The sequence below is a fragment of the Neodiprion fabricii genome, chromosome 1 (assembly GCF_021155785.1).
Source record: "Neodiprion fabricii isolate iyNeoFabr1 chromosome 1, iyNeoFabr1.1, whole genome shotgun sequence".
Classification (NCBI taxonomy): Eukaryota; Metazoa; Arthropoda; class Insecta; order Hymenoptera; family Diprionidae; genus Neodiprion; species Neodiprion fabricii.
The window spans coordinates 7,528,930-7,556,169 of NC_060239.1; the positions used below are offsets into that span (position 1 = coordinate 7,528,930).

Here is a 27,240-nt window from a genome sequence, read left to right on the forward strand (position 1 = left end):
AATATTTTTTGTTCTAAATCACTTGTTTTCAATATCGGCCACGGATTAAATTATTGAAGAATGTGTACAAGATTTATTTATGAATTTAATCGAAATATTGTTCGACGGGGTGTGCTTCAGATTATTTGCTTGATTTATTATGATTGTTCATTTCTTGTTATAACTTCAATATGCAAATGATTATATTACGCTGAGTATACAATTGATTTTTTTCTGCACTGTTTACGACAGATTGTTTTCCTTACAGTAGTCTTTATATACAAATTAATATATTAAAATAATAATAATAATAACAACAACAACAATAATAATAGTAATAATGATTGATAATGAACAGACAGTTATCAATGACATTCACAATATGTCCGAAATCAAACTCTATTCATTATGGTAAATCATAATTGGGAAAGAGAAATAATTGGGAAAAGGATAGAAATAATGTAAGGTATATGTATATTGTGACTAGAAATCATGATTGCGCCTTAAAATTAATAATTTACCAATCGTAGCAAGATCGAAAAAAAATTCCAATGTACAATTAGATAATCCCATTTTTTTGAAAATTTTTCAACCATTCATTGTCGGGATGGGGCAGTGTTAAAGAGGAAGAATAAAAAGGTATGAAAATTGAAAATTAAATTAGAATACCACCCTATAACAATGTTTCATCTTAAATCTGATTTTCATAAGTTGATTATATAGAATAACAAATAACTCGATATAAGTCATTGAAAGACTTGGGAAAAAGTAACATATTTATGCAGATCGTAATATGTTGATGTTTGCGCGGTTGGCGATTAGTTATTAGCACATTAGTCATTATTATATTTTGTATTGCCAATATTCAATCGTTTTCTTCAACTACTTATCTTCGTTTCTAGCAGTAATAATAGACAATATTGATCTGACTATAATTTTTTTTACAATATTAATCCCACGTTGGGTCAAACCATTCAATAAGATGTCTATACATAAACACGTTCACCATATATTTAGCTATTAATAAGGTTTGTTTGCTTTTTTCAAATAATACACTCTATTCATCAAACAAGTTCAACCTGATGGTTTCTTCCATATCAATACTCTTATCCAGACCATTAATTCTATACAAACATACAATACTGGAACCGAGCTATGGTTTAAAATGATTTTTACCAATAACTACTTTTCAAAAATAATTAAATAACCTTGCTCGAATGAAAACGTTTATACATTATGTCAATAGAAACGGAAAATAATTTGGGTCTTAGTGATACATGATTAAAATTCCTCATCAGAATTCAGAACAGAACTTCGACTTGACTTCCAACGGGTGAAATAAAGTTGAATAAAAAATTAATTAGTCTGAAATGGTAAAACGTAAAATTCATCCTAATAAATTGATGGTAGGAATAACCGTGAATGAAATGAAATATGCTCTTCATGAATCACTGTTTTAACCGAGGGATGTACGTGATTACGATTTTAGTGTTCATCTGGAAACAGACAAAGCCAAATCGTAGAGCTGCTTTAATTATCAGCTGTCATGATTCTATCAAGGTAGATATAGTTCAAGCAGTATTGTGTTTTTCGTTAAAACACCGTTATGGCAAGAGTAGGTATATTTTTCATATCCCTCGGTATTGAACATAGTTGTGCACTGAATGTCAGGGTTTATGTGTTTTGTATAATGCATTAATTAAAGCTTATTTTTAGAAACCATTCTATATCTACAGAAGATTCACAGATTGTGCAAATATCAATTTGGTTTGAAATTTGCGAGCGCAAAATGCCCAATAATCTGAAAACAAGAAAACCTTCTTTCGGTCATGTCTTATTTTTCAGTTTTTCACTTGTGTTTAAATTTAATTCAACTAACTAAAATTTCTTGTTTTTGTAGTCACCAAAGATATCATGTGAACCACCTTATGTCTATCTAATAATGACCAATAACTTCACTTTTTAAAATTGTCAAATTGTAGTCTTATTCTCCACCGAGATCAGCAAAATTATTGGCCGTATGTGACTAATGCATTAGATCTATATTTCTGCACTAGTAATAGTATTCTTTTTTCTCAAATATACGATAAAGTATAGAATTTATATAATCTATTGATTCACCGAATACATGCATTTGTTTCAAATTCATTTTTCACTACATGAATAAATTAACCATTATCTCTTCCTATAAATTAAAAAAGACCATTTTTGTCTGATAACAAAGCAAAATCGTGCTCTGTAACAATTTACAATTTCACGGAACATACCTATGTATAATACATGCTACGAATGTCTTTACCCTAAGTCATACACAAATCTCTACATTTATATTAGCTATAATAGATCATTGCTTTTAACAGTAATATTATTACTATAACATTAGTGTTTTTTCTTTCTCTTTTTCCTTTGTTTTTTTTTCTTTTTTTTTTTATTGGTATTCCACTCCTCATATTCTTATGCAGATACGGTATTGTCTATTACATATTTGTATGACTGGCGTTTTTATTATAAAACGTATCAAGAGCTGATGGCTGTAAATGTTTTCTCAAATTTGTTTACTGTGTGTTCGTACTAAAATATCCTATTTTTACTCTGAAGCGTAAAAGAGTGAAAATGTTGAAAAAACACTGACATGCATCAGCTCCTTAAATAGAAAAAAAATTGACTGTAATTTGAACGTAAGGTTCTATAAAATGAAAATCTTCTTATAAAACAATATCACACAAATGTTACGTGTTTTAAAAATGATTAATATCCCATTTTATAATATCAAGAAAGTAATTATAAAAAAAAAAAATTATACACATGTATATAAACAGATAAGAGAATGTCTCATCTTCTTAATTCAATACCAATTGCTATATTATTGAAAGCTATATAATTCACTATTCTATTTCTATGATCTAAATTTTAGATTATAATAGTGTAGATACTGCAAAACGAATTTCATTGCTATCGTGCATAAGATCAGCTCTTCGTTTTTTTTTTTTGTCAACGGCTAAAGTCATCAATAAATCGAATTTCCCAATCAAATTATATATTCACCCATCATGCCATCATTATATTGTATATGTAATAATATAGTTCCTACCTCGCCCAGTTGGCGGGGAATCGAAAGAATTTTCAACGAGCCATGCTTTACATTTGAAGTTCTTGTCTGTCACAAAACCTCTATTACTTAGCAAGTATTGGTATTTCTGCTACATAAGACTTCAAAGTTTAAAAAGTAAGAAAATGACTGCACTAGTTGAACGCAAGTTCTGGAGTAAGATTGCAATAAATTCGTTGTGCAGGATTATGGGTACACTTACACGAGTCTAGTATCAATCAATTCTAATTTTCAATGAATGCCAAAGACAATCATGACTATATACAAATTGTCTGACTCCCATTTTTCAGGAGTGAATGGTATACGTAATAGAAAACCTGGTTGAACTACATTAAGTGTTGGATTCTGTAGAATGTTGCGATCGTAGCGCAGCATAGCACCCTTGACAAACTCTGACGGGTTTCAAAATGCCCAATCTCGAAATCTTAGATTCAAATCTACTGCATCTTAACAGAAGAAATTTTTATTTCGATTATAAAAAATATTTAGGGAAGCTGCCGGATACGTAGTGTATAGACATTTTTCTACTTACTTAGAACAGAAAACTTGTCCGCAATTGCGACAATGATGTCGCCGTTCATATAGATTGAATCTCACTCCACAGCCAGCGCAAGAATCAGCTCCTTCATCTTTGAGCCAATGATCTGCAACGGTTCTCCCGGGTTGTTCACATACACTCCAAGAAAACACGCGTCCTCTAGTGTCGCCAACGTATACTGCTCTATGGTCTCTGTTTAAAAAATCATTACTTATTTTATTCCAGTACCCAAAACAGATGAGAAAAATATATGAATAAAGCTAGAAAATCGTAAGAAAAAAATCAAACTTGACATTGAAACGTGCCTTGAAACCGCAAGTGCTGTAATAGATGCAGGTTCGGCATTATCTTTTCGATCGTAGGCAGTGTGCATGGTCAGTTTACTTCTAAATACTAGTTGTCTCTGCCACTTAAAACCGTTTCTAAGAATGTTTTGAGGGTTAATTTTCTTTGGCTTGGTGTCCGCTTCTGTCACCATGACAAAACTATCTGTAAGGCTGGTATCGCTTTTACTAGCTCTCAAAGCACCTTCTGTATTATCTCCGGTGCCGACAACTGATTCACTGTGAAATTGTTAATTTTGATTAGAGGGTAAAGTATATATTACCAGAATATTTGGTTTGATTCTATTTCTAACACAAGTTAACTGAAAATGAAACTACCTTATTTGGGATCCTTCACTATCAGCTCGCCCACCTCCTTCACTTTTTCTGAACATTGGATTGCACCGGCTCTTTCTTCTCAGTACCACAGTAGCGGCATGATTACTTTGCTGAGCAGGTGTATTGTTTGAACCATTGTTCGATTCATTGTCGGAACATTCTTCCTTTTCCTCGTGAACACGAGATGCTTCTTTAGAATTTTCAGTCTCGGAAAGACTGCTTTCAGACCCACTCTTGACCAACATACCTAGATAAGTAATAAAATTATTTGAACCACGAATAGTAAGTATTTTTAATGGACGGTGACGATTTCAGCACATTTTGATTGTTTTTGTATTGGTATGAAATAAATTGCAATAAATACCGATAGTTATTGCTTTTGTACCTGTACGTTCGGTAGACATACTTATTTGCTTGACAAGATCGTGAACTCTTTTCTTAGTATTTTCATTGTCACTTTTAACATTGCAAAAATCTTCTTCCACCTCTTTTTTCACTTCAATTTCTTCAGCTTTCTCATCCTCAGCAGGTACTTGAACAAAGTCCATTGACCACATCTAAAACCACGGAATTATCATAGTTACCCAGTGGAAGCATATTACATATGTAAAACTCTCAGCCACATCAAAGGTATGCCGCAACTTACTCTGGCAACACCGTCCGTCGATCCAGTCATTATAACATTTTGCGAGTCCCATTCGTGTGTCTGACTAAACGCGACGCACAGTATTTGTTGCATCCGGTCAGCTCGACCGACACAAGTATTTACACTGGCCAGCTCTTCACCATTTATACTCCACACATGAAGCCAGGTAGCAGCGCAAGTCGCAATATCACCCTAAAAATAGAATGGAATAGAATTAAGATATCAGAATATGGATCAGACCCTATTTTTCTCCTAAAATTTGTGACAATTCTTAAAATAATTCGAGATGAACGGAAAAGCTTTACCGTCAAGTCATTAATTGCTACTGCAGCAACTGGACCTGCATGACCTCTGAGTTGTCGAACAAAGAGGCAGCGAGACAAATCCCAAATTATTGCGGTACCATCTCGAGAGCCAGAAACGATGACATTGTATGCGGGACTTGAAGCTAAACAAGTTACAGCATCAGTGTGCCCATATAAGCACTGTTTGATAGAAAGCTGACGTTTGGCGTATTCCCAAACAGTAACGACCTTGAAAAGTACAAAATTACTAATTATAAGCAATGATGAGACTTTTGTATTTACAAAGATAAATTACATACCGAACTGGTGCCTGCAGTGACAATCTGTTTAGAAGATGGACAAACGCACGATACAATTTCACCGCTACTCTGCATCATTGCCTCACATACAAATATCGCTTTATCACTGTCATAATTTCCTATTCTTAAAGAATGATCGGCAAAACCCCAGGCAACGTATTTATTATACGACGGTGGTATTAGAGTTTTGTTCTGCTCAACAGCAAGTACAGCTTTATCTAGGTGTAGTATGTGACCAACGGGCCCTTTCAACTCTACAAGGAATTCAAATTTTTACAAACATTTATAAATTACTACAATTAACAAAACCCAATGGCCAAAAGTCTTGTACCGAATATTGTAATATCATATACCTTTGATTGGTTGAAGGGATGGTTTTAGATTGTCAAGATTATGGAAGAACAGTCTATCGGAAGTGGTGATACTTAGGCCTGGCGTAATAGGTCCGGGATCGATCACACTAGTTCTTTGCGTCATCTTTTTTGCTGGATGTGGTTTTTTGAATAACTGCTTTGGAATCTGACCAAAATTATTGATAAATCCAATTGTTGCATTCTTTTTCAATGGGTCATCGATGCTGGGAAAGTCAAACATTTTTTTTATACAAACAATTTGAAACGATAGTACAAATATTCTATTCTAGAATATGACTTGATAAGAACTAATGAATGAGAGATGCTCTGTTTTCAACACAAATATACTGACTTGTAGATATCAACATTTCCTTCATAAAATAAATGATGGAATACGTTGACTGCATCGACTGCATATTGGCCATTCTGTTTGTAACCAAATATCAAGTCTATCCACTGATGCAAGTGTTGCGATATATAATCGCATTCTAAAGCAAGTCTATGCACTCTGATAAACTCGCGAGGATCTTGCTTAGCCCAAGGAGGAAGAACAATATCACCCAGCTGTACCCCACTTTGCTTAGAACCTGTCACATACATCATAAAATCAGTAGTGATGATTGATTAAAATATTTTGAACTGAATGGAGAAAAGTATATACCTAAATCGAAATTATTTGAATTGATGAGAAATTCTGGCAGATAAAAGAATTCTGGTATAAGCTCCTTAACATCAGCCATGTTATGTTTAGATGCAGAAAGCCAAGCCTCTTTAATACTATTAAACATCCTGTCAGCTAGATCGAAATGGCCACCCTAAACAAATTAGAATTCATGTTAACGCTACCTGTAGAATGTAAACAGTTCATTCTGGTTAAACGATGCAATAAAAAATTCAAGAAATACTAACTTGTAGCCTTAGAAAATGTTGGGTAAACGGCTCCATTCTGACAAGATACGAACACACAATCATCGCTGAAGAATAGTGAGTGCCATAATGATAAGGTGGAGTTTCTCCGTGTGGATCATCCCATTCTTTGTATCTGGAATTGATATTAAGATTTTTAATCAACTTTATATATTAAGATAAAACATTTTGTATGGCACACTATTTATATAAAAATTGTACCGTTTTTTAAACTGTAAAAGTCGTTCTGGACTTTGAGCCCCCATAGGTTTACTAAAGTCCCTGAAAGTTGCCGGATCACTTAAGTCCAGTTCTTCACTATCATAGTCAGCCAAAATCCATGGAAATATTGGATACTGCATGAGATCATTATAGCTACGTCCAGCTAAGGTATTTAGATGCATGAGGTATTGGAAGTTGGATATTTCTCCTCTCTGAATCGAAAATAAAAATGTTATGGTTATATTGAAACATCGTTCTTATTCATATCATATTTTTAATTTTACACACCACCCATCGTTGAGTGACCGATGTTTCACCAATTAAATTCGAAAGAAGACCCGTCGCTTGCTCAACATTTGCTGTTCGTTTTTGTCCTGCTACAGATTGTTGAGCACTATCAGCTATGGCCGTTGCAAAAGTCATAAATCTGAAGAAAGATGCAATTCATTACTTTTATGATTTTATTTAACATGCTGGAAGTAATCTCGCTGCGACTCTTACCGCGTGTAAACCTTGTTCCTAACTTTTCTTGGAAATGCTAACAAATAATTTCTACCGTCACCGCTAAATACTTCCAATGCCATTGGCTGTAACAGATATCTTCTTTTGTGTACCTCCCTGGAAAATAAAACGGATAAATAAAGTAGCAGTTCACTATTCATCTAAATTAGGTAACTCTAGCGGATAACTGCACCTTATGTCTTCATAGTTGAATTTTGAACATTGTCTCATTGCTCTAGATCTTCGAGGCGAACCAGGTGAAGGTAATATAGGTTCATATGCCTCTGGCAGACTTTCGATATCTCGAATCTCCCGAGATTTCAATAAAGTAAATCCATCGATTACGTAAAAATGCTCTTTCCCAAATAAGAGCAGTCCCTCAGTTGTGTCTAAACCTTGTATTCTAGCGCATCTGAACATATGACTTATCTAGAAGTGAATTAACAGTCAATATCATTTTCCCGATTTCACTTATGTATGTACACTCTACCTTTTCATGTTCTTCAAGTAATCTGAGTAACGTCTGATTATCAGGGACCGTTTGATTGTTTTCTTCTTCTTGCTCAATGTCTTCAATTGTTTCGTCAGGCTCACTGGCGTGACGTTCAAGAGTACAAGGTACCATTGGTGGTTCACTATCGGCTGAGGTATCATTTACATTTAACGGACTATCGTCTATTACAGGATCACGTTCTCGTTCAAACATTCCAGCAGAATTTCCCAATTGTTTCAAATAATACTCTTTACTGTCTGTACTAGTTGCAACTTTGTATTTAAGTTGTTTCTATAGAAAACGAAAGACAAGCCAGTAGTTATTCCTCTAAATAAAATACCACATCCATTGAAAGTTTAATTGAACAGCTTGCAAAAGAAAATAAATTGAAACCTATTCGATCAAAAGACAATTCCAACTCACATTATCTGGATGTTCCAATTCGGGCCTGTAAGGGTAGTGAATGTAGAAGAGATCATTTTTCATCATCTTTTTACGCATTCTACACGGTCCCTCAGTCATATCAAGCATCCACTTGTCAAGTTGTGTGGGAGTCGGCGGTCCCCAAAGGCCGCGTTCTCTAGTAAGTTCTGTTTCTGTCTGTAGCCATTCCTGAAATGAGAATAACAAGTGTGTATATTGCTTATAGTTTTACAGACTAATTTTATTGAATACTTTATGGATGAAATAAAAGCAAACAGCTATTGAATTATGAGTAAAGATGATACCTGGTAAACATATCGCTGTGTATGTTGATTGGTATGCTGATGCTGAAGACGTCTGGAAGCAGCTAATTCTCTGACCAAGGCGACATGCTGTTCAGTCCATTGAGCGACTTTGTTTTGATGGAGTCTAACTCGAACATGAACGGATTCTTCTTTTCTAACTTTAGTTCGACTGGCTAATCTTGTTAAACCACCGGTAACCTTCTGTATTTTCTATTAAAAATCAGTAAACATTACAATGAATTTTATTTATCTTAAGATTTTTCAGGTAGAAGCTTTGTCTAAAAGTTGTATATAATCAACACACTTACAGATTGTATTTGATTATGCAATTCCCAAGGCACTCGGTAAGATGCTTTACGTTCTAAATCAACATAATTGAGCCATAACTTAGTGGCAGCTTCGGATACTTGATCTCTTACTATGGCTAGATCAGGAGCTCGTTCATTACCAGTTGGTGGAATTAGAGTCACTTTGAATACTTCCTCAATAGCTGGTTTTTTACATACATATAATTCCTCCCATACTCTCAACGCAGCTACAGCCATCAAGTTATGTCCTTGATGAGATGTTAATCTGTCATCGCTAGCCTCAACTTGGGGATTAACATGCCATGTAGTTTTCATATTCGTATCCAACATAATTTTCATGTCTGCTGTCAGCTGAAGAAGGCAATAAGTCAAACAGCCAATGAATTCGAGCTCATGATTGCCTGCGCCAAACACTAATAATCTGTTGTTAGTCAGTTTATGCAATGCTTCGAGCACAGCCATTTGATCAGCTATAGAATCAGTAGCTCGAGACAGAAGGAATAGGATGGTTCTATTGAGACAGTGGTGAAGTCCCTCCATACTGACCACACCTGGTCTACGCTTTGCTTGTCCAATTAATTTTACAATGAAATCGAATACTTCGTGAGGGTCTTTAGTCAATGCTCCTTGCCACAATTTATCCACTATTCTGGCAGCAACATAGCAAACGTTACTAGTTATGTTATTAGCTGATCCACCAGGTACTACAGGCAATGCAGCCTGTTCACCGATCAAAACATCTGCTGCCAATAAATGCTCCATTAAAATCGACAACACTTCAGTTTGATAGCGAGTTTGTTGACTGGTTGAAGCATGCTCAGGCCATGCTTCCAATACGAGATCGATTGAGGGCGGAGCCTTTGCAGTTACCGGCAGTGATAAAGAGTCAACAATTATGACACGAAGAAAGTCCATGACGAATTTCTTGGCTATATGGTTCGTCAGACCAATATCTTTTGATGGAGATCTTACTAAAACCGGTTCCTGTGAAGAAAAAAAAAAAAAAAAAAATAAATAATAATGCTTCTGGCTCGAGTATCTCATAGACTAATGCTATACCAATTTATCTAATTACCTCATCAGCAGGTGTGCTGGCTCCACTACTGTCTTGACTGCAGCTGGGCGGTTTTGGAAATAATGTCCCTGCTAGCGCACCCAGGACTTCAGCAGTCATATAAACTTGCATAAAATCGTTAAAGTTGTGATAGAGAAAAAACAGAAATTGTATGATTGTCACTGGATAGTCGTTGAGCCACTCTGGTAACGTTTCTGACCTGCAAAGGATTGAACGATTTTCAAAATGCATCATCCGTGCATTTATTGATACAGCAATATAGGACTATCGATACTATCGATTTGAACAGTGTACATACCCATTGATATGACTATTGAGCATAGTGCGAACCATAGCCAATAATGTGACAACAGCTTCAGGACATAAATTGATTTTTCCAGATAATGAGGAAAGGGATTGATTAGCTGGTACACCGAACATAAAATTCCAGACATTGTCGAGATCCAACTGAAATAAGAATGTGATAATGCAGCTTGTGGTACGTGTGTTTCAATTAAAAAATTAATCATGCTTATAATTACCTTCGAATCGGCAGGTAAAAGTTTCACTGGCTGTCCCAACATCAGAGCAATAAACAAAAAATACAGCTCAGGAACAAGATCCACATGTTGGGGAAGTAGCCAGCCAAGATGCTGAAATCCTGGCACATGAAGACCTACGGATTTTATTTCACCACTAGTCATCTGTTGATGACACCCTGTAATTATTTTAAGGAAACTCAGTCACATAACGAGAGTGAACTATGTGCTGTATCTTGCTACATAAATTTTTCTGCAAAATAACATCCTACACATTTAACCCAATTATATTTACCAAGCGCTAAGGCCATTCTGTTGGGGTCAGTGTGCCTTAACCAACCACCATTGGTTGTTCCCTCTTTAAACTTTTGTAATATCGACTGTACAGAGGTCACAGCTACAAGGATCCGTAGTCCCCATACAACTGTAGTGCTGTGAAGTCCAGGTTGGAGAAACAACAGTATCCAATCTAATCCTAACACTCTTACAACATCTTCGCACATGCTGTAAATAGATGTCAAAATTATTAGGTGGATATAATATTAGGAGCAAATGGATACCTAACGTCACTCTGAGGAACTACCACAAATCAAACTATTGTCCACGGGGTGTTATACTTTTACTTACTTATTGGTCACTTTCATTCCAGAGAATAATAACGAGTGTAGTAGCTGGAGGCATCGATTCCTCAACAAAATATTCTCCCCTTCACCCTCCTTGCCGTTTTCACCTTCTCGCAAAACTAGATGTTTTTCCGATCCAACTGGCAAAGTAGCAACGATAAATTGGCCGAACCTGAAATATTTATATTGCTCTCAAGGGTCATATATCCATCATTGTGCAAATATGAGAAAATTCTAAACGTACAAAATTCTTGAATACCTCAAAGAAGAAAAAAATCAATCAGAAAACGTCAATGCCTGTTAATGAAGAATATAACCTACCACAGGAGATCAGCCTGTCTTGGTTGGCCCAGCAAGATACTCAACAGCGCTAAAAGGACCTGTCTAGTAGTATTTTGTTTGACATCACTGAGAATATGTAGTAATTTATGAACTAATTGTAGATCTCTCATTATTCGGAGGTTGGTTCTCTTTTCGCTTGATTCAGCAATTAATTCGTACAGGTGTTCAAGAAGGGAGCGTAGAAGTTCTCCAGGTGCTTCATGCCATACCTATGGAAATAAAAACGGTCATGTATCTTTCTCTTTCCTATCAAGAACTTCAAAATTGGATTACACTTATTACAATTGTTAGATGATTATGAAATACCTCCAAGTCACACAGAAGATCTTGGAATGCCGTCAAATTGGGAATGGCACTGGTTTCTCTACCGCTATCAACTGTACCTACTAAACTGAACGTAAGATGTAAAATATGGCTGTTTAGTAATGGGCACTTCCTTCTCAAGAGCATAGCTAAGGTTTGGTATCCTCTTCTGCGGTCCATTTCTTGCTGAGCAGCTTGATTCGATCGGACAACGCAAACTAAGGCCTTAACAGCAGCATAAAGAGATTCTACATCTTGCGCCATTGCGATAAGACCTATGAAACAATTATCAAAATCTGTCACGTGTACTATGACTCCAGTAAACTGCCTAAGTAACGTACAACACAACTTACCAAGCAAAACAGAGCAGCCGCCCACATTATCAATCATTGTGGCAACAGGTCGAGGACTGAAGACTCTTACTCCAAGATACCCTACGACGACACCGCCAAGAGCCCTTGCTGGACCACTGAGGTGTCCTGCTGAGTTGTGAAGCACTCTGATAGGTGTGGCATTCTCATGGGATGACATGCCCAACTTTTTGAGAAATAAATTTAAAATTAAGACACAGATCAGAGGAAAAAAACTATGATGAAAACATAGCCATAATTGTTATATTTAATGTGCGCTCTAGAAGCTAATCTTGTTCTACCAATATACAATTAATTTTTAATAAGCGTACCTGTTTAGCTATGGATTTGTTATCAGCTCGACTATAGACTTTTCGAATTTTAGCAAGCGTCAGTTGTGACATAGCTTTTGCATTTAATCCAAATACAACTTTTTCTTCGACTACAAGTGCTGGCAACGGCTCAGGACCTGTGTAGTATAGATCAAGTTATACAGAATGTCAATGTAAAAGAAAAAAGGCGCGTATCATCACCATTTACAATGAAGAAATGCAAATTTATGTAAATGACATTCATTCCTTCAGAACTGAATTGCTGCTATGAAATACTTATGTGTATTTTGATCCAGACATTTGGGACTGCAGTTTTCTTTACATAACGCATATTCGGGAAATTTTACTTACCCAACTGTGGCGCTTGTAGACTGCCCATATAGTGCGGTCCCAATTTGAATAGTGTGGCTATATTTTGAGCATTGAACACTTCTTCCACCAGGTGACACGGTCCCTGCTTCCAAGTCAGTCTAGAATACCTCCGCCAACATGGTGGTGTACCAATGTACCCATATACCGGGGATGCGACAGTCAAATTTGCTGCGCCACACCCAGGAGTTTGAGATATATAGTGCAGCTACAGGTAGATAAGGAATTAGTTTAATGATACAATAATTTACGACAAAGCTTCAACATCAATATTACCGATATTTCAGGTTATTTATAGGCTACCTTTTGGCTAAAAATGTGCTGGCCATCGAGGTAGAGAGAGAAACTAGAATTCTTTAAAACTGCTCGATTTAGTACAATGGCTATGTGATGCCATTGTCCTTCGTGAAGTAAATCTGGACACCACACCCGTGCTCCGTATTCACCCGTGACTTCTGGTTCCCATTCACCTACATCTGAAGATTTTGGATGTGCATCATTTTGAAAATTTTGTTAGTCCTCTAATTAAAATTATGAATATAATACTCACTTTGTGGTAATGGAGTTTCATGTGTTGATACAATAATGGCTTTATCTCTTGCACTAAGAACTGCTGTGAGACAAATTAAATCTCTTGATGCTTGTGGGCTGCGCACTAGAGTTAATAATCTCACACAATGTGGATCAGTTCGTGGATCACTAAACTTGTCTACACATATCCAAGTACTGAATGTCAGTCCAGTTTGTGGCGGAAATAATCGATCACCTGAAAGAAAAAGATCCAAAAGATATTTACTGTGTTAGTAATTGAGAGAAATAACACTAATCACAAATTGAAATAACCACTGAACTAATGCTCATGTGGCTGGTCAATGTCCAGAGTAGACAGTAATAACTGAGATTGTAGAGGGGAGTCAAAGAGAAGCCAAGCATGGAAACACGGGACGACACACTTGACATTAACAATACCACTGCAATTATTCAATGTAGACAGCGTGTGTAGGATGTAATCATTGGAGGAGATATACCAATGCAAATATCACTTTTTTAAACCCAATAGCTTGTAGGTGTCATGTAAAGATATGTAGTTGAATGATTTCAACCTACATGAATGACGAATATAGTTAGTTAATGTTCTTCATCTAAATGTTGATCATTTTTCATTAACAATAAACCGTTAATACAAGCTATTAGTTTCATTTTACATCAACCCTAATCGTGGTGGTGTTACATTTCTACAAGAATATTGCGATTTTCGTCAAAATTGAAATTTGTTAAGAGGCAGATGAATTTACTTACCAGAACCAATGCCACCGAGAACACTGTTATCAGCAGTAACGACTGTAGGTGGTGTGGTACTCTGAGGTGCAATGCTAGGTAGGTATAGACAGGCAAAGCCTTCTGCACTCATGTCCAACTCAACAAACGGTGGTAGTGTGCAAGATCCATGAGCTCTAAAGTCTTTCGGCGTTGTCATGGATACTAGTGTTTTTATGCGTGTTAGGGGAACCGGTCCCCCGGGTTTGGGCTTATTGGGCTCAATATCATCTAATGAGATGCAGCATAATGGATCTCCAAGCCGCAAGAACTCCCTGTCATGAAAAAATAATCAAGTATTGTTTGAACTTTGGAGTAATAAATTACTGAGTAATTCCATTCTATTTAAAATAGATATTCATGTAAGTTGGATTTCGCCTTGTATACCTCAAGTCTGTTGGTTCTAAAGACTGGGCAGCAAGTCGTTCAATTATATATTGCAAAGGTTGATGTAGTGGATGTGTTTCATCCTGGAGCGCAACTTTTCCCATGATCAGAAGTTCACCTGCCATTCCCGCTTCACACATTACTTGCTGGTTCCTTTCCGAACGTACTAAGCTCTTGATTATTTCAGCTATATATAACTGCAAGGCTAAAGCTATTTGTTTTTCTGTATCGTCTGTTATCGACGGAAGAAGATGAAGCATTCCAACGACAATCCCAGGGTGTATGACAATTGGTTCCGGAGTTGGAGGATTCAAGTTCAACGAATTTACAGTCGAACGTTTTCCACTACCCGGGGAATCGAGAGACTTTTGGTGCTAGAACAAAATTTTCACTTAGTATGTTTGCAGCAAGTCAAATTCCGAATAAGACACCAGTATCAGATAAGAGGAATTTTGTTTCTGTTTTACCTCAATGTTTACATGTCTGTGACTTGGAGATCGAACTCCTACTCCAGTCAAATTTGGTTTGTCGAACGCATCTAAGGCAACGTCGTAAAGAAGCCTCAATAACAAGCATGCGTAGCCAAGGGCGTTTGGCATTTCGCTTGGAAATGTAGGATCCAAAACATTGCTAGTAAATAACGAATGCAACACATTGTGGTGATTCGATGTCAAAACAACGTCAGAATTAGTCAACTTTGTTTGCGAGGAGAAACAACCAAGGAGTCGCAGAGTGTCACATAAGCTTGATTGACATATCTGTAAGCAGTGTCGAGAAATGAAAAATGGTTTATAATCTGATTTACTGTATCTTAAATTTGGAAAATCCACGAAATCAAAAATGTATTGAAGCAAGTACCTCATGATGGAAAAATTTAGCATTCGCTGGTTCAAATCGCATGGCAGTGCTGATTGTGTGAAACACAACATGTAACAACATCAGTAATGGAGATTCATTCCGACACATGTTTTGAGATATATTGTTACATGGCTCATTATTTTCCACAAATTTGTTGCCCAGTCTACTTTCCAAAGATACCAAAACTGACATCACATAAACAAACCCTCCCACTTTACGAAATACTGTTCTTGTCCGATGAGACTCTCTCAGGCAAGCGAGCAAGGACTGAAAAATATGGAACAATATTATATAAATTAATAATGTACGAACTATTTATTTCCTGGATGTTGCTTTAGTCTTATATTGCCACACAACGTACCTTCAAAATATGAGTTTTCAGAACCAACGCAGTTGGCGGTGCGGAATGCATTACTCCAAGTAATGTAGCCATGTCATCGTCTCCGCCAGTACTTATCACTAATTCCCTAACAATTCCAAGTGCTTGATGCCTACAATCGGTGTATGGTACAAGATTATGAGAACAACGAGCTCCTCCACATTCTCTAAATACGTTAGCATTTTGAACATTGCCTGCTAACAGTGTAGTCAATGCTTCCATGATCAAAGCACCCAGACGCTCTTGATCTGGACACATTATGTACTCTGAAATATTAAGATGACTTTTGAGTAACAAGAAAATTAAAAACTAATAAAACACAATGAAGTACATACCCAATCCTTGATCTTGAGCAACTTGTTTATCCTTAAGTAATGTTGCATATCGATGAAGACAAGTCACAAAGACTTCTAACATTCCAACTTCTCTGTATACTTCTTTAAATATTGTGTTGTGCCTGATGAATTGAATTTCGATTGAAGTGAGTAATCAGAATTCAATGACAAACGATCAATACATCAAGTTGTTAACATTTATGCGGCAAATTTTATTAGTTACCTCAGTATATTCAGGAGTGTTTCCATACACATGATACTGCAGCTGACAGAATTGTTGGATTTAAGTAATATCGAAAGTGATATGAGTTCTTTGCAAGGCACAAAATTCAACTGAAACACTATGAACTCAAGTAACTGGAAAAATTTTTCCTGTATTTCCGGATTCTTCAAGTGAATTTTCTCTGCAAATTGAGAAAGTGTGTTTTGTCCTTCAAGTATGAAGTAGTTAGCATTGTCGCTGTGATAAACGCTTGATATAGCATCCAGTATTGTGCAGCATAACAGTGGAGAATTCGATTTCACAAATACTGATTGTAAGACTTGGAATGCTTGTATATTGCGAACACTTCCACCTGAAAAAGAAACCGCAATTGTTTTTTCTCAATTTAATATGCATATTAGATTCTAGTAACAATAACTTTGAATAAAGCAAAAATATATCGCACCTCTGTTACTCGGTTGAGGGAGAGTGAAGCCGAGCATTTGAAATAACGAACCCATACTGGCTTGACTTGGTTTCAATTCCGTATGACCACACATTGTTAACGAAGCTAGCATCAATACTAAATTTCTGATCGCATCTTGAGCCTCTGCTCTACCATCTTGCTCTAGTCTTGACGGAGCATGCCTGCAGCAAATTTTAAGGTAAAGACAGTGTATTAAAATGATGTAAATACAGTGGCCATTGGAACTTGTTAAAAACAAAACACATTCCACAGATAATTTCGCAAATCCTTACTTCAGCAAAAATTCCGACAAGAAAATATATCCTTGGCAAGCTCGGAAATCATCCAGAAGTGTTTGCGATACTTCACTTGAGTCTTTTAGGAAGCAAAATACAGTCACAAACATCTCTACCACTTCCAAGGGTGCGAGTTCGGGAACTCTTTGCATATTATCTATACAGAGTGCTATACATCCCTTGTCTGCAATGAGAAATAAGTAAGACTCAGGATTTGTTTTGTCATTTTAAAGGAAGAATAATTTCCACTTCAATCTGTCTGCTTACTGTGAATATAAGCAACAACATTCTGCGTCAGGCCATGCCGTGATAATGTCATTAAGACTTCCGCAGCACTTTTACGCCACATTACATTATACTGTGGACACCAGCTTGTTATCGCAGAAAATAATAAAGTGAGATCATCTTTTCTTGCAAGCTCTTCTGCTGGGTATGGGTGGCTGCACAATCTCACCAATACCTGCTTCCATTCAATGGTATTGACAAGTTAGTAAGGTTTAAATAGCATAGAAATATACTTATTCAACAGAAGTTTGAAGCGGACCTGTACAAATATTTTCTGTAGCAAGATCCTGCGTTCTCTTGGAGTAAATTCGCTATTAGTATCAGCTACATCAGCTTCGACTTCACTCATTTGAGGCAAGTCAAAAAATAAATAAAGACATTTAACTAATGTTGATGGTACTGAGGCTGTTGTCATAACCTGGAAAAGATTTAATGAAATACTAATAATCATCTGTTGTTGACTGATTATACACTACTTGAGTTAAGTTATTTGGGGGAATCATTGACAACTCTAAACAGTAAAATCAATTGAATAGCTGTTGAATGTCTCACCTGTATTAGAGAGGTATCACCAGCAGCTAACAGATTTAGCGCCGATAGTAACATCCATCCATTACTAGATTCTTCGCTATTTTCGATCTCAAGAAATTTAACAATAGCACAGCTGGCTGTTTCAGTACTTTGGTTACTAGCTCGTCGTCGTATTTCGGAGACCATTAACTTGGACACTTGTTGAGTAAATGCTAGTATGTCCCAGAATTTTTCGTTCATATCTCCAGAAGGACTAGAACCAAAGACCTAGAATTGGAAAAATGAAATACATGAGAAATCAGGTCTGATAGAACTAAATATTTTAGATCAGTGAAATACAAAGAATTTCTCTTGACTGTTAAAAAAAACAATTGCATCAACCAATGTTCCGTACTAATTTTACCTTGCAGAACAAGGGTAGCATGTTATAAAGTTTGTCATCACGTTCTGCCTCACTAAGAGGGTGTGGTGGATGTGTGTATTCTGAAAAAAGCTTCTTGAGATGCATGAGGCCCAAAGCTGTATGCTGTGGGTTGGCTCCACTAGCTCCGTCATCGATGCTACCCCCACTTCCAGATCCGACACCAGCAACACTGTTGCTCCCTCGCAACTTGCGCATTATGTTCATAGTTGCGAATTTGCTACAAGCAGAAAAAAAACTACTCAAATTCTGATGCATTAATAATATATACTGTACCAAGATAAGCGGTGATGATTATCATATGGACGCATTCTCAGTGAACAAACATAGGTATAAATAGGAAATTATAGTGACTAGACTATTAATTTTCATTTCATTAGCATAGTTTTCTTAGTTTCTAATTTACACTATTTATGTAACAGACAATAAGTAAGGTAAGATATAGCATTGCAAAGAAATATGGCTATTGGTATATTTTGTAACTGATTAAAGGTGACACAATAAATAAGTAGTAAAGCGGTCAATGCTGTCTCAAGTGGTTGACCTCCGGTGGCGATAAGTGTATTTATCAATGAAAAAAGTGAATGCCACTTTACTCATGGGTTTCGGTATTGCTGATTTTCAATATGTCGAGTAACCAAGTCACAGGTATAGGTCTAGTTGCACGTAAAGTAGGAAAGGTAAAAACAGAAAATTATTGAAACGGCTGTGTTATAAGAAGAATATTAATACGAGTAGTTATTTTATGCAGTGGGATGAATGTACAGTAACTGTACAACTAAAAATATCAACGAACACATTGATATATCAGCTGACAGTGTTAATTCTGAGAGGAGTTCTGTTTCATTTCTGCGTATCATATTACGACGAAAAGAAAAACGAAATAGTGCATGTGTGGTAAGTAATACATATCAGACGAGGAATTCAAAAGCGTGAATTAACAGAATTATAAATAAACAAATTATAATTATATTCTGTTAATGAAAGGAATCATTGACTTTCACATTTTGCGATCGAATTTCCGAAATCCAATCCTCGAATTAATCAGTCCCGGCGTTAATTTCAATGTGAAAATTTATGTCATAATAATTATCGGAAATAATCATCATTGCGAAAGTAATGTATCGGCTCAATATTTACGTCTGCCTGCCTTCTGTCAAATCGGCGTACAAACTTCGTGGGTAATATTCACCGAATCAAGCACATGATTTTCATAAATGACAGACACTTTTATGAACCGATATTATTCGAGCGACATAATGTGAACGTTAAATTTTACCTCTGACTGGTAAGGAGATGAAAAATTCTACATATTCTTCCAGAAAATCACTTTTTCATCCCAGACTCCTAACACTTTACTGCTAGCAGACATCTTGACATTTGATAGCTCTCTCGGCTCTCAACCAACTGCGATACGTCGATACTGGTCACGTGAGCATTGACGTAGTCGCGAAAACTTGAAACCCTCGATCCTCCGCATATGTAAGAAAATTCTTATTTATAAAGGGTTTTTTATATCAACACCGTAGTTATTAGTTATTAGTTATTATAAAATTAGCTACAGTTAGTTGAATTCAGACGAACGCACATGATGGGAACTTTTTGGAGTAATAAATACTACCATGGCTTGAAATTATTCAACGGCTAGGTCGAAACAAAATCGTTCAGAACCAGAAAATATTATTAATTTGTCCACTCGGACTTTGGAGTATAAAAAAGGTGAAGGCACTTACAAATAAATTGATTTTTTTTTATTATTAAATATTCTGTAAATATGTACAAGGTGTGCTGCATTTAACAGACGGGTTTTTCCTCAGTGCTCCCAACAGTAGTCTTTACATTATGAAAAAAAGTCAGAAATTTTTTTCTGTGTTTTCTTAATTTCCTTCGAATCATTTTTTACTTTATTTGACGATATTGGCAATTCTTCTAGTGTCTGTTTTTCCACTGGCTTGTGGCTACGTCTACCAATCAAGTCAAGACCAGATAAACGCGGCTTTTTAACTTTACGTGTATCCTGTGTAATTTCATCATCGGGATACAGCAAGCTTGTTAAATCTCTCGAGTTCTTCAGCTTGATTGGTGGGGTGGATAATTCCGGCATTGATTCACTACCGTTGTCTTTATTTTCATTTTTTCTGTCATTATCAGCCAGATTTTTAACGACTTCTGTACTGGCTTCATTATTTTTCATTTCAGATTTTGAGACACTCAATGCACTCTTTTTACTTCGAATTACAGAGTTAACATTCGAATTACCCGAATTTGTATCTAATATCAAATCATTGGAGAAGTCCTCATCAAAAAAATCCTCATCAAGCCATTTTTCTATTTGCTCGCGTTCGAGGGCTTCTTTGACGTTTGCGCTCGACGTATAATTTGTAAATTTGTTTAGATCATTTTTGACAGACTTAGATTTGTAAGAAATTGTATTTTGTTCTTTTGTTGTCATATTGCTGTTTATTTTGTCGAAGTAATTTGTCAGAGGTTTTATTTTGCTCCGTTTATATAAAAAATGGTAAAAATCCAGACTCGAATCATTAGATTTCGAGGCAGAAGTGTGGTAGTCACAGAGGAGACCAAACAGTTGCCCTGAAACAAGAACTTTAACAATGCGAATATACAGACATAGACGAAGGGGAATCGTATTTCCTCACCAATGCTAATATTCCGTTCAATCAGATGCCAATACATGGCAGCTACTTTATTTCTGAGCTCCACATCACCAAATGTAAAATATACCATTGCTCGACCTGCAACGGCAGCTGCCATCAGCTGCAGTAACACTTTCAGCTGCGGGTCACCTCTGAAAGCACCACAGCCCCAGTTGCCAGTAGCTATGGCGGACAATTTGTCTCTGGGTATTTCGGAGGAACTGAATCCAGCATAAGCCTGTACAAAGATATTCCAAAATTTACTTCACTTGTGTTTCAACAGATTTGCAATTTTAGTCAATCATACCTTATTTAACTCGCGAATTATGTTTGTAACTGTAAATTGTGTATGGGACTGTTTGAATAACAAAGCATCAATAGCCACGACAGAAGTACGTCGTCTTCCACTGCTATCTCGTGGAGTTTCATCATTAAAATTTCCAGTCCATTTAAAAGTATCGCTATAGCCTTCATAGTTGCTGTAACGCTCAACACCGGTAATTATGAGAGCCTCAGTGTCATCTAATGCTTCAGCAACCAGCATGCTTGCCATTAGTTCAGGACAGATGACAAATCTAATTTCCTCTTGGACGCAGCCCCACCCCAAAACACCACCACCAATATACCTGAAAATAGTTAAAAAATTTTTTTTACCCAGTGCAAAAATGATGCAATGCAAAATTTAAATAGTAATATTGATTCTTCTTATGCATTCTACACTTCATACTTGTTAGCAAAGTCTACTTGCAAAAGACCAGCTCCTTCACTTTCGATTGTGCCATTGCTTGTTATATGAAGGTGTGGAAGTTTAATATCTTGCCTATTCCATCGGGGACAATTTTCCTTCGGGACATATCGTCGTTGAATAGTTATCACACCATCCGGGGCTACTCTACGGATAAACCATAAAGGGTTTTCATTTTGAAATAATTTTAGAGGCATTAAAAATCTTTGTTGAGAAATAAATCAGCTCAAATCACTCATTTTCATAGCTGTTAAGTGGGTCAACACACCTTTAGCTATGATTCTTCGAAAATAATGAAAAATACATTTCATTTTCTCCATTACAGCCTCCGACCTGTCAGGTCTTTCTTTTTCATAAGCACCAAACAGCCTAAGGTTCAAGAAATAAATTTTACATCGTATTACTGACATGGTGACATGTATATACTATCTTAATTATAAGGTCACCTGTTGAAATTAATTTCCGGATACATAGCATATTCAGATTGGGGATTTGTTGAATTTCGTCGCGGAAAAGTGCAGAGCAACGCATTAGCCAACAAAGAGCCGACTTGTAACTGACTGAGGCTGAGAGTCACATTTGTGTGACGTTTAAGAAGCGGTATCGGGCTCGTTACTAGGGCTGGAAGTTGGAGTGCCAACTGCACTATTTTTGGTAGTATGTCATCGTAGAAAAGCCCCGTTTCATCTTCATCTATGACCTGGAAATAATTTACGAATGTATCAACTGCGTTAATTTTTAAGGCAAAAGTAATTTCTATACTCATAAGCAAGTTCTGTATCCTACTTCGGAAAAGAAATAATGAAGAGCAGAAAAATCCCATCGTAGAGCATATTTTTCATTATAAGATAATATGGCAACTTCCAGTTGATGAGTGGATGCAAAGCTGCGAAGCAGTGCCTCTTGAATTACTTCCCATCTCTGCCTGAAACCGGAGCTTCCAGTTGTCTGAAAATTATTCCCGTTGGTGATATTCAATATTTGGTCCAATTATACAAGGTAATGAAATAAGATTGTTTTTCAACGTACGTGTTTATTTGGATATAAGCTGTGTGTTGAGTGTGGCATCCTAACGTATCCTGGGCACCATTTATCCTTTTGTTGACTACGATAAGGCTTAGGGGGTCCTTCTCCGGTGAGCGGTAGCTGGTTGAGATTCATAGAAGAAAAATTAAACATATAAGCTTTAGCAGATCAACATCATTAAAATTTCAAAGGGGGATTGAATAATGCTGGACAATTACTACAAAAAGGACTGTGTGTCGTGGAGCAGGAACTATCGGAGCCATTTGCTCGTGACCATATTTTGCTAATCCTTTTTGAATCTCATCCATGCTAATTCCTTTCCATTCTGGCTCATTTGTTGATCGGTCTGAAACTTTGACACCAGCTTTATAAATAGTAGTTATTATTGCTTTTGAAACCACTCATTCAATTTACATGTTATTGGAGAGAATGTTTCACAGACCTTCGCTGGAGTTTGACGCTTCAACATTATCGTCTGAAAAGATATCGGGGGACAATTGATAATCTTCTTCCATAGAAATCTTCACGCTCTCTGATATGGGTTTGTTAGTATCTGCCATACTAAGTTACAATAAAGGATTTGTACAATTTATTATTCCTGCGAGATTATATAGCGTACTTTGCGAGGAAAGTGAAGCAACTGACTCGAGATAACCTATAAAATCAACACAACATTGTAAGACAGTTATCACGTACGACGATTGTAGTTTATTTAATGATTCACGCACGATATTTAGATGTTTTCAAGGTTCCAAAAAGTTGCGGTTGACAGTGATCCCCTTAAAACTGATTTAATTTATTGTATTTACACTGCAATCTTAGGTGTTCCCTTCAGGTTCTCCTACTTCACGGCTTTAAATAACAGCTGTCAAACCCCCTGAAATCAGGAAGCGGATTGGTCAAGCGATTGACAGATGTTGGCGCATTATTTTGATAAAATATTTTAAAAAGTGTGTGTCATAAAGAATATAAGAAGTATTGTACTGTACTGTACATAAGGATTACTGTACAAATGATATAGATTAAAATTTAATAATCGAGTTGCAAGGATTCGTACATTCGCCGTAATTATTAAATTTAGTAGAATCCAAGTGAAAAAAAAATTAGGAATGCAGCTAGGATGCAACACAAAATGGAAAAAGGTAGATTTAAACAAAATTAAATTTATTTCTAGAATACCGGAATAGCGATAATAAAGTATAAGGATAATTAAATATATACAAAATGTACAAATAATAGAGAACGATCATTCAAAAATGAAATTTGAATGCGCAATTTTTTTGTTGTATTATTAAATACACTTTATTCAATTTTCACTTTTATTTTAATTATATATCTAGGAGGTGCCGAGTGGCACCGCTATCAGTGCTACACCTTGTAATGGGGTAAGATAGGACAGTTTGTTTTTCAATTTTATTACATACTATAGTAGTATTGGACATTTAGAGATGGAATACTTTGATTTTTTTTTTCATTATCATAAAATATTACAGCCCATTGTGATTTCCAACAATTTAATATTCATTAAGTGCCAATGGTTCACCTTCATTACAATTTCAGTATTAAATAAATAACGAAAACATGAATATCATATATTTAAGATAATTTAATTCGCCTAACTTGGCCTTAGTTGCAGAGAAACGTTACAAAAACTAATTATTTTACTGTCATAGTAGACAGAGAATGACAAACTGGAGAAAAGAACATATGTAAATGAGTGTTGGAAATCACTCAATTTAGATTAGGAGCGAACCGCGCGTCAAATTTTCGATATTAGTCGTTTTGCACATACTACTCCGATCCCCGTAACCAATCACCACAGATGTATATCCAAATTTCGATAGTTATTATAATTATTATCATGATATAAACTGATCTATAGAACGTTTACTAGGATGTTGATATTTTTCTTGCGGTACGTTGAACTCCATAATTTAATAATACCTTTACATTCTCCTCTTCTGGCAAGCCATGCTACTTAGCTATACATCAAAAACTTCTCACACTGATTTATATACTGTTTTCGCCAGACACTGAAATTTTCATACCAGGTATAATTCAATCGTTATTTTACATTTAAATTAAAATATGTTCCCAATTTCTTTTCTACATTCATTTTCTCATATCAAATCAGATGTAAGAATTTTCGAAGTATCATTGCATCTGCAAATGCTAAGAAGCATTGCGTTTAGCTAGTCATATACACTATATTTAGAGCCGTAACTAAAGCCTATTTTAGGTTTGTACAAAACTTTCATTTCTCTTCCATGTCTCTCTAGGTGGATTTCAAAAATTGTTTGATAGCAATAAGTACATTATTTGTCTAGCCTCTCCCAATGACATCAATTTATAAATTCCAATCAAAAATACCTACGGAAATAAGTGACCCACTATACCGATAAAATGGAAAAAAATTTAAAATTCGCAGTCTCTGATAAATTATTTAAAATTTGAAGAACTGTTGCCCGATAAATTAATTTTACTGTCAATACCTGACGTATCAAAGATTACGTACAATTAGATAAAAATATTAAATAGTGAAACAAGTCTCAAATATTGTTAACTCAGAAATTCGATATCGTTTACGTTAAGTAATAACATATAAAAAATCTGAGAGAAGCTAGATTAAAGCACCAGGAACAACGTGCAAAAATGATGAGAATGTAAATTGTGTGGGTCTATGCATTTATACTGAGAGGGTTAAAAATCGCTCTTCCTTCAAAGAATTATAAATATTAGATGCTGAATGATTTTGATTAAATAACATAATGAAACTCGATTGCATTTGCCCCGTTAAAATATATTTACATTGCATCTGATGGCGAAGATAGTAGACGAAAATGAAAGTTCAAACTCGAAAGTGAATACTTGCATAAAAAAAATTCTTCAAGAATCTGGAGACTACCTATTTATAGATCAATTAAGACAACCAAAACTTGAACGCTTTTTGATCTCATTGCTTAAATAACTTTACTAGTGTGTCATGAAGTTCGGTAATTTATGCATTCGTGATGAATGTTAGTCACGAAATTATGCCGCAGACGTAAATATTCTTACGGCTTGGTATTCTGGCAGATCGATATAATTATCCAATGATAATAGCTTTACTATTCTCAAAAATTTCAACATTTCCTGGATAATTCAATTTACAATATTGGAATTCACGGTATTGAATAACTGCGAAATACCATAAAATATCAACTTTTCCAAATATCACACATTAAGCCATAACAAAAAAAAAAAAAAAAAACAACATTTATTATGTCTTATAATGATTGATGATATCACAATGATTGTATATTCAAATCATGAGATGCGTGAATGAATTTTTGACACAAAAATATTGCAGGATCACCCCAAACCGATAGATCATTTGACAATTCGCAATTCGACTCGCCATTGTGTCATTAAAGAAGTTATGAGGAAAATTATCCTTACAAAACGGTGTTATCGAATAATCGGATTTCGAAAAACCAATTTCAATCATACAGTCTGTTTCAATCAGATATACAATACATATTTACAATTCAATTTAATACTCTATTGTAATTTACCCACAGTGTGTTTCACTGTAACTATACCAAAAGCTAAGTTTAATATTGCGGTGAGTTAATCGATTATGTTTCTTCACTCTACACACTGTTCCAACAGACTTTTATCACCCACGATGCCAAAGAAATCCTTGTCCCAACTTAGGAAATCTCAACGTTGCAATATAATTGGCAATGTAAAAAATCTAACTGCTCGAATAAATAAACTTGGGGTTTTCCTGTGTATGCATGAAAATAAAATATAATAGAACCCCCTATAATCGGTGTCGTCAAGGGTTGTGCGACCGACCCGTTGCAGAAACGGCTCTTGCTGCTCGTGGAATGAGTGTCTGTGTTGTAAGTCTTCTAGGCATTGGTATGGACGATTTGGTTGATGTTGTTTCAGGTTTCGTCTGTGCTACTGCAGCAGTGCTGTTGACATCCAAACATCGTTTTTGTCCCAACTCTTTAGATTTTTGTAACTTCTTTATAGGCGAACTCTCTGCTATTGGCTTATCTAAGTAATCGTTACGTGCTGAGTCCTGCCGAGACCTGAGTAAACGTGGTGAATGATCGCTGGGTTTACGGAGAGTCCTGAATCCGTTTAACACCGTAGGCGCTGGAGGGTGCGGCTGGTTCCATAAGTCACTCCAACTGAAATCAATGATGAATTTTCACAGTGAAGAAGAGCTTTCAAGAGCTCTGCCAGTCTAATAAGTTTGCAATTGAAAACGTACTATTCAAAAATGGTTGTGAAACTTGAGGAGCTTGATAAAGAGATGACATCTTTCATTTTCGTATACGCACGTATGAGGAACAATACAATAAAACTCACCCCACATGGCTA

The 27,240-nt window shown here is 35.9% G+C and overlaps 3 protein-coding genes across 19 annotated transcripts in view; all 3 read right to left on the reverse strand.

The window, feature by feature from the left end:
* Positions 1–115: 115 nt before the first annotated feature.
* On the reverse strand, positions 116–19,839 carry LOC124185761 (WD repeat and FYVE domain-containing protein 3). 2 transcript variants are annotated; one of them, XM_046576861.1, is made up of 46 exons: positions 19,718–19,839; positions 18,421–18,658; positions 18,039–18,284; positions 17,746–17,904; positions 17,469–17,661; positions 17,199–17,385; positions 16,906–17,087; positions 16,461–16,812; positions 16,238–16,359; positions 15,885–16,168; positions 15,524–15,790; positions 15,133–15,423; positions 14,666–15,039; positions 14,261–14,553; positions 13,512–13,727; positions 13,265–13,437; positions 12,944–13,169; positions 12,593–12,729; positions 12,264–12,447; positions 11,914–12,185; positions 11,587–11,816; positions 11,270–11,437; positions 10,938–11,146; positions 10,646–10,821; positions 10,423–10,571; positions 10,125–10,323; positions 9,050–10,033; positions 8,742–8,951; positions 8,437–8,625; positions 8,011–8,304; positions 7,714–7,949; positions 7,521–7,637; positions 7,308–7,446; positions 7,020–7,231; positions 6,801–6,933; positions 6,553–6,706; positions 6,244–6,478; positions 5,892–6,115; positions 5,539–5,792; positions 5,240–5,467; positions 4,935–5,126; positions 4,674–4,845; positions 4,289–4,535; positions 3,932–4,189; positions 3,621–3,818; positions 116–3,534 (listed from the first exon to the last, which is right to left on the reverse strand). In XM_046576861.1, the coding sequence occupies exons 2-46, from the start codon at positions 18,643–18,645 to the stop codon at positions 3,420–3,422; spliced, it is 10,305 nt and encodes a 3,434-aa protein (XP_046432817.1). In that variant the 5' UTR covers positions 18,646–18,658; positions 19,718–19,839; the 3' UTR covers positions 116–3,419. The 2 variants fall into 2 exon arrangements, with proteins under 2 accessions (XP_046432817.1, XP_046432810.1); XM_046576854.1 differs by having other exon boundaries at positions 18,412–18,658.
* A 335-nt stretch (positions 19,840–20,174) lies between these two features.
* Positions 20,175–23,750, reverse strand: LOC124185812 (poly(ADP-ribose) glycohydrolase-like). Of its 10 annotated transcripts, none has more exons than XM_046576985.1 (11): positions 23,592–23,750; positions 23,306–23,518; positions 23,082–23,209; positions 22,867–22,983; positions 22,624–22,785; positions 22,284–22,537; positions 22,106–22,206; positions 21,820–21,979; positions 21,400–21,718; positions 21,096–21,330; positions 20,175–21,030 (listed from the first exon to the last, which is right to left on the reverse strand). In XM_046576985.1, the coding sequence occupies exons 2-11, from the start codon at positions 23,421–23,423 to the stop codon at positions 20,279–20,281; spliced, it is 2,346 nt and encodes a 781-aa protein (XP_046432941.1). In that variant the 5' UTR covers positions 23,424–23,518; positions 23,592–23,750; the 3' UTR covers positions 20,175–20,278. The 10 variants fall into 10 exon arrangements, with proteins under 10 accessions (XP_046432941.1, XP_046432924.1, XP_046432904.1 ...); XM_046576968.1 differs by having other exon boundaries at positions 23,082–23,215; XM_046576948.1 differs by having other exon boundaries at positions 23,082–23,227.
* Positions 23,751–24,010: 260 nt separating this feature from the next.
* The window catches only part of LOC124185773 (probable serine/threonine-protein kinase DDB_G0282963), a 54,529-nt gene continuing 51,299 nt past the window's right edge, over positions 24,011–27,240 (reverse strand). For 5 of the 7 annotated variants that reach the window (XM_046576917.1, XM_046576909.1, XM_046576875.1 and 2 more), the window contains 2 exons: positions 27,229–27,237; positions 24,011–27,047 (listed from right to left, as the gene is read on the reverse strand). In XM_046576917.1, coding sequence (XP_046432873.1) covers positions 26,684–27,047; positions 27,229–27,237 — 373 coding nt within the window. In that variant the 3' untranslated portion in view covers positions 24,011–26,683. The remainder of the gene's footprint in view (positions 27,048–27,228; positions 27,238–27,240) is intronic. The other 2 variants (XM_046576935.1, XM_046576892.1) reach the window with 2 other exon arrangements.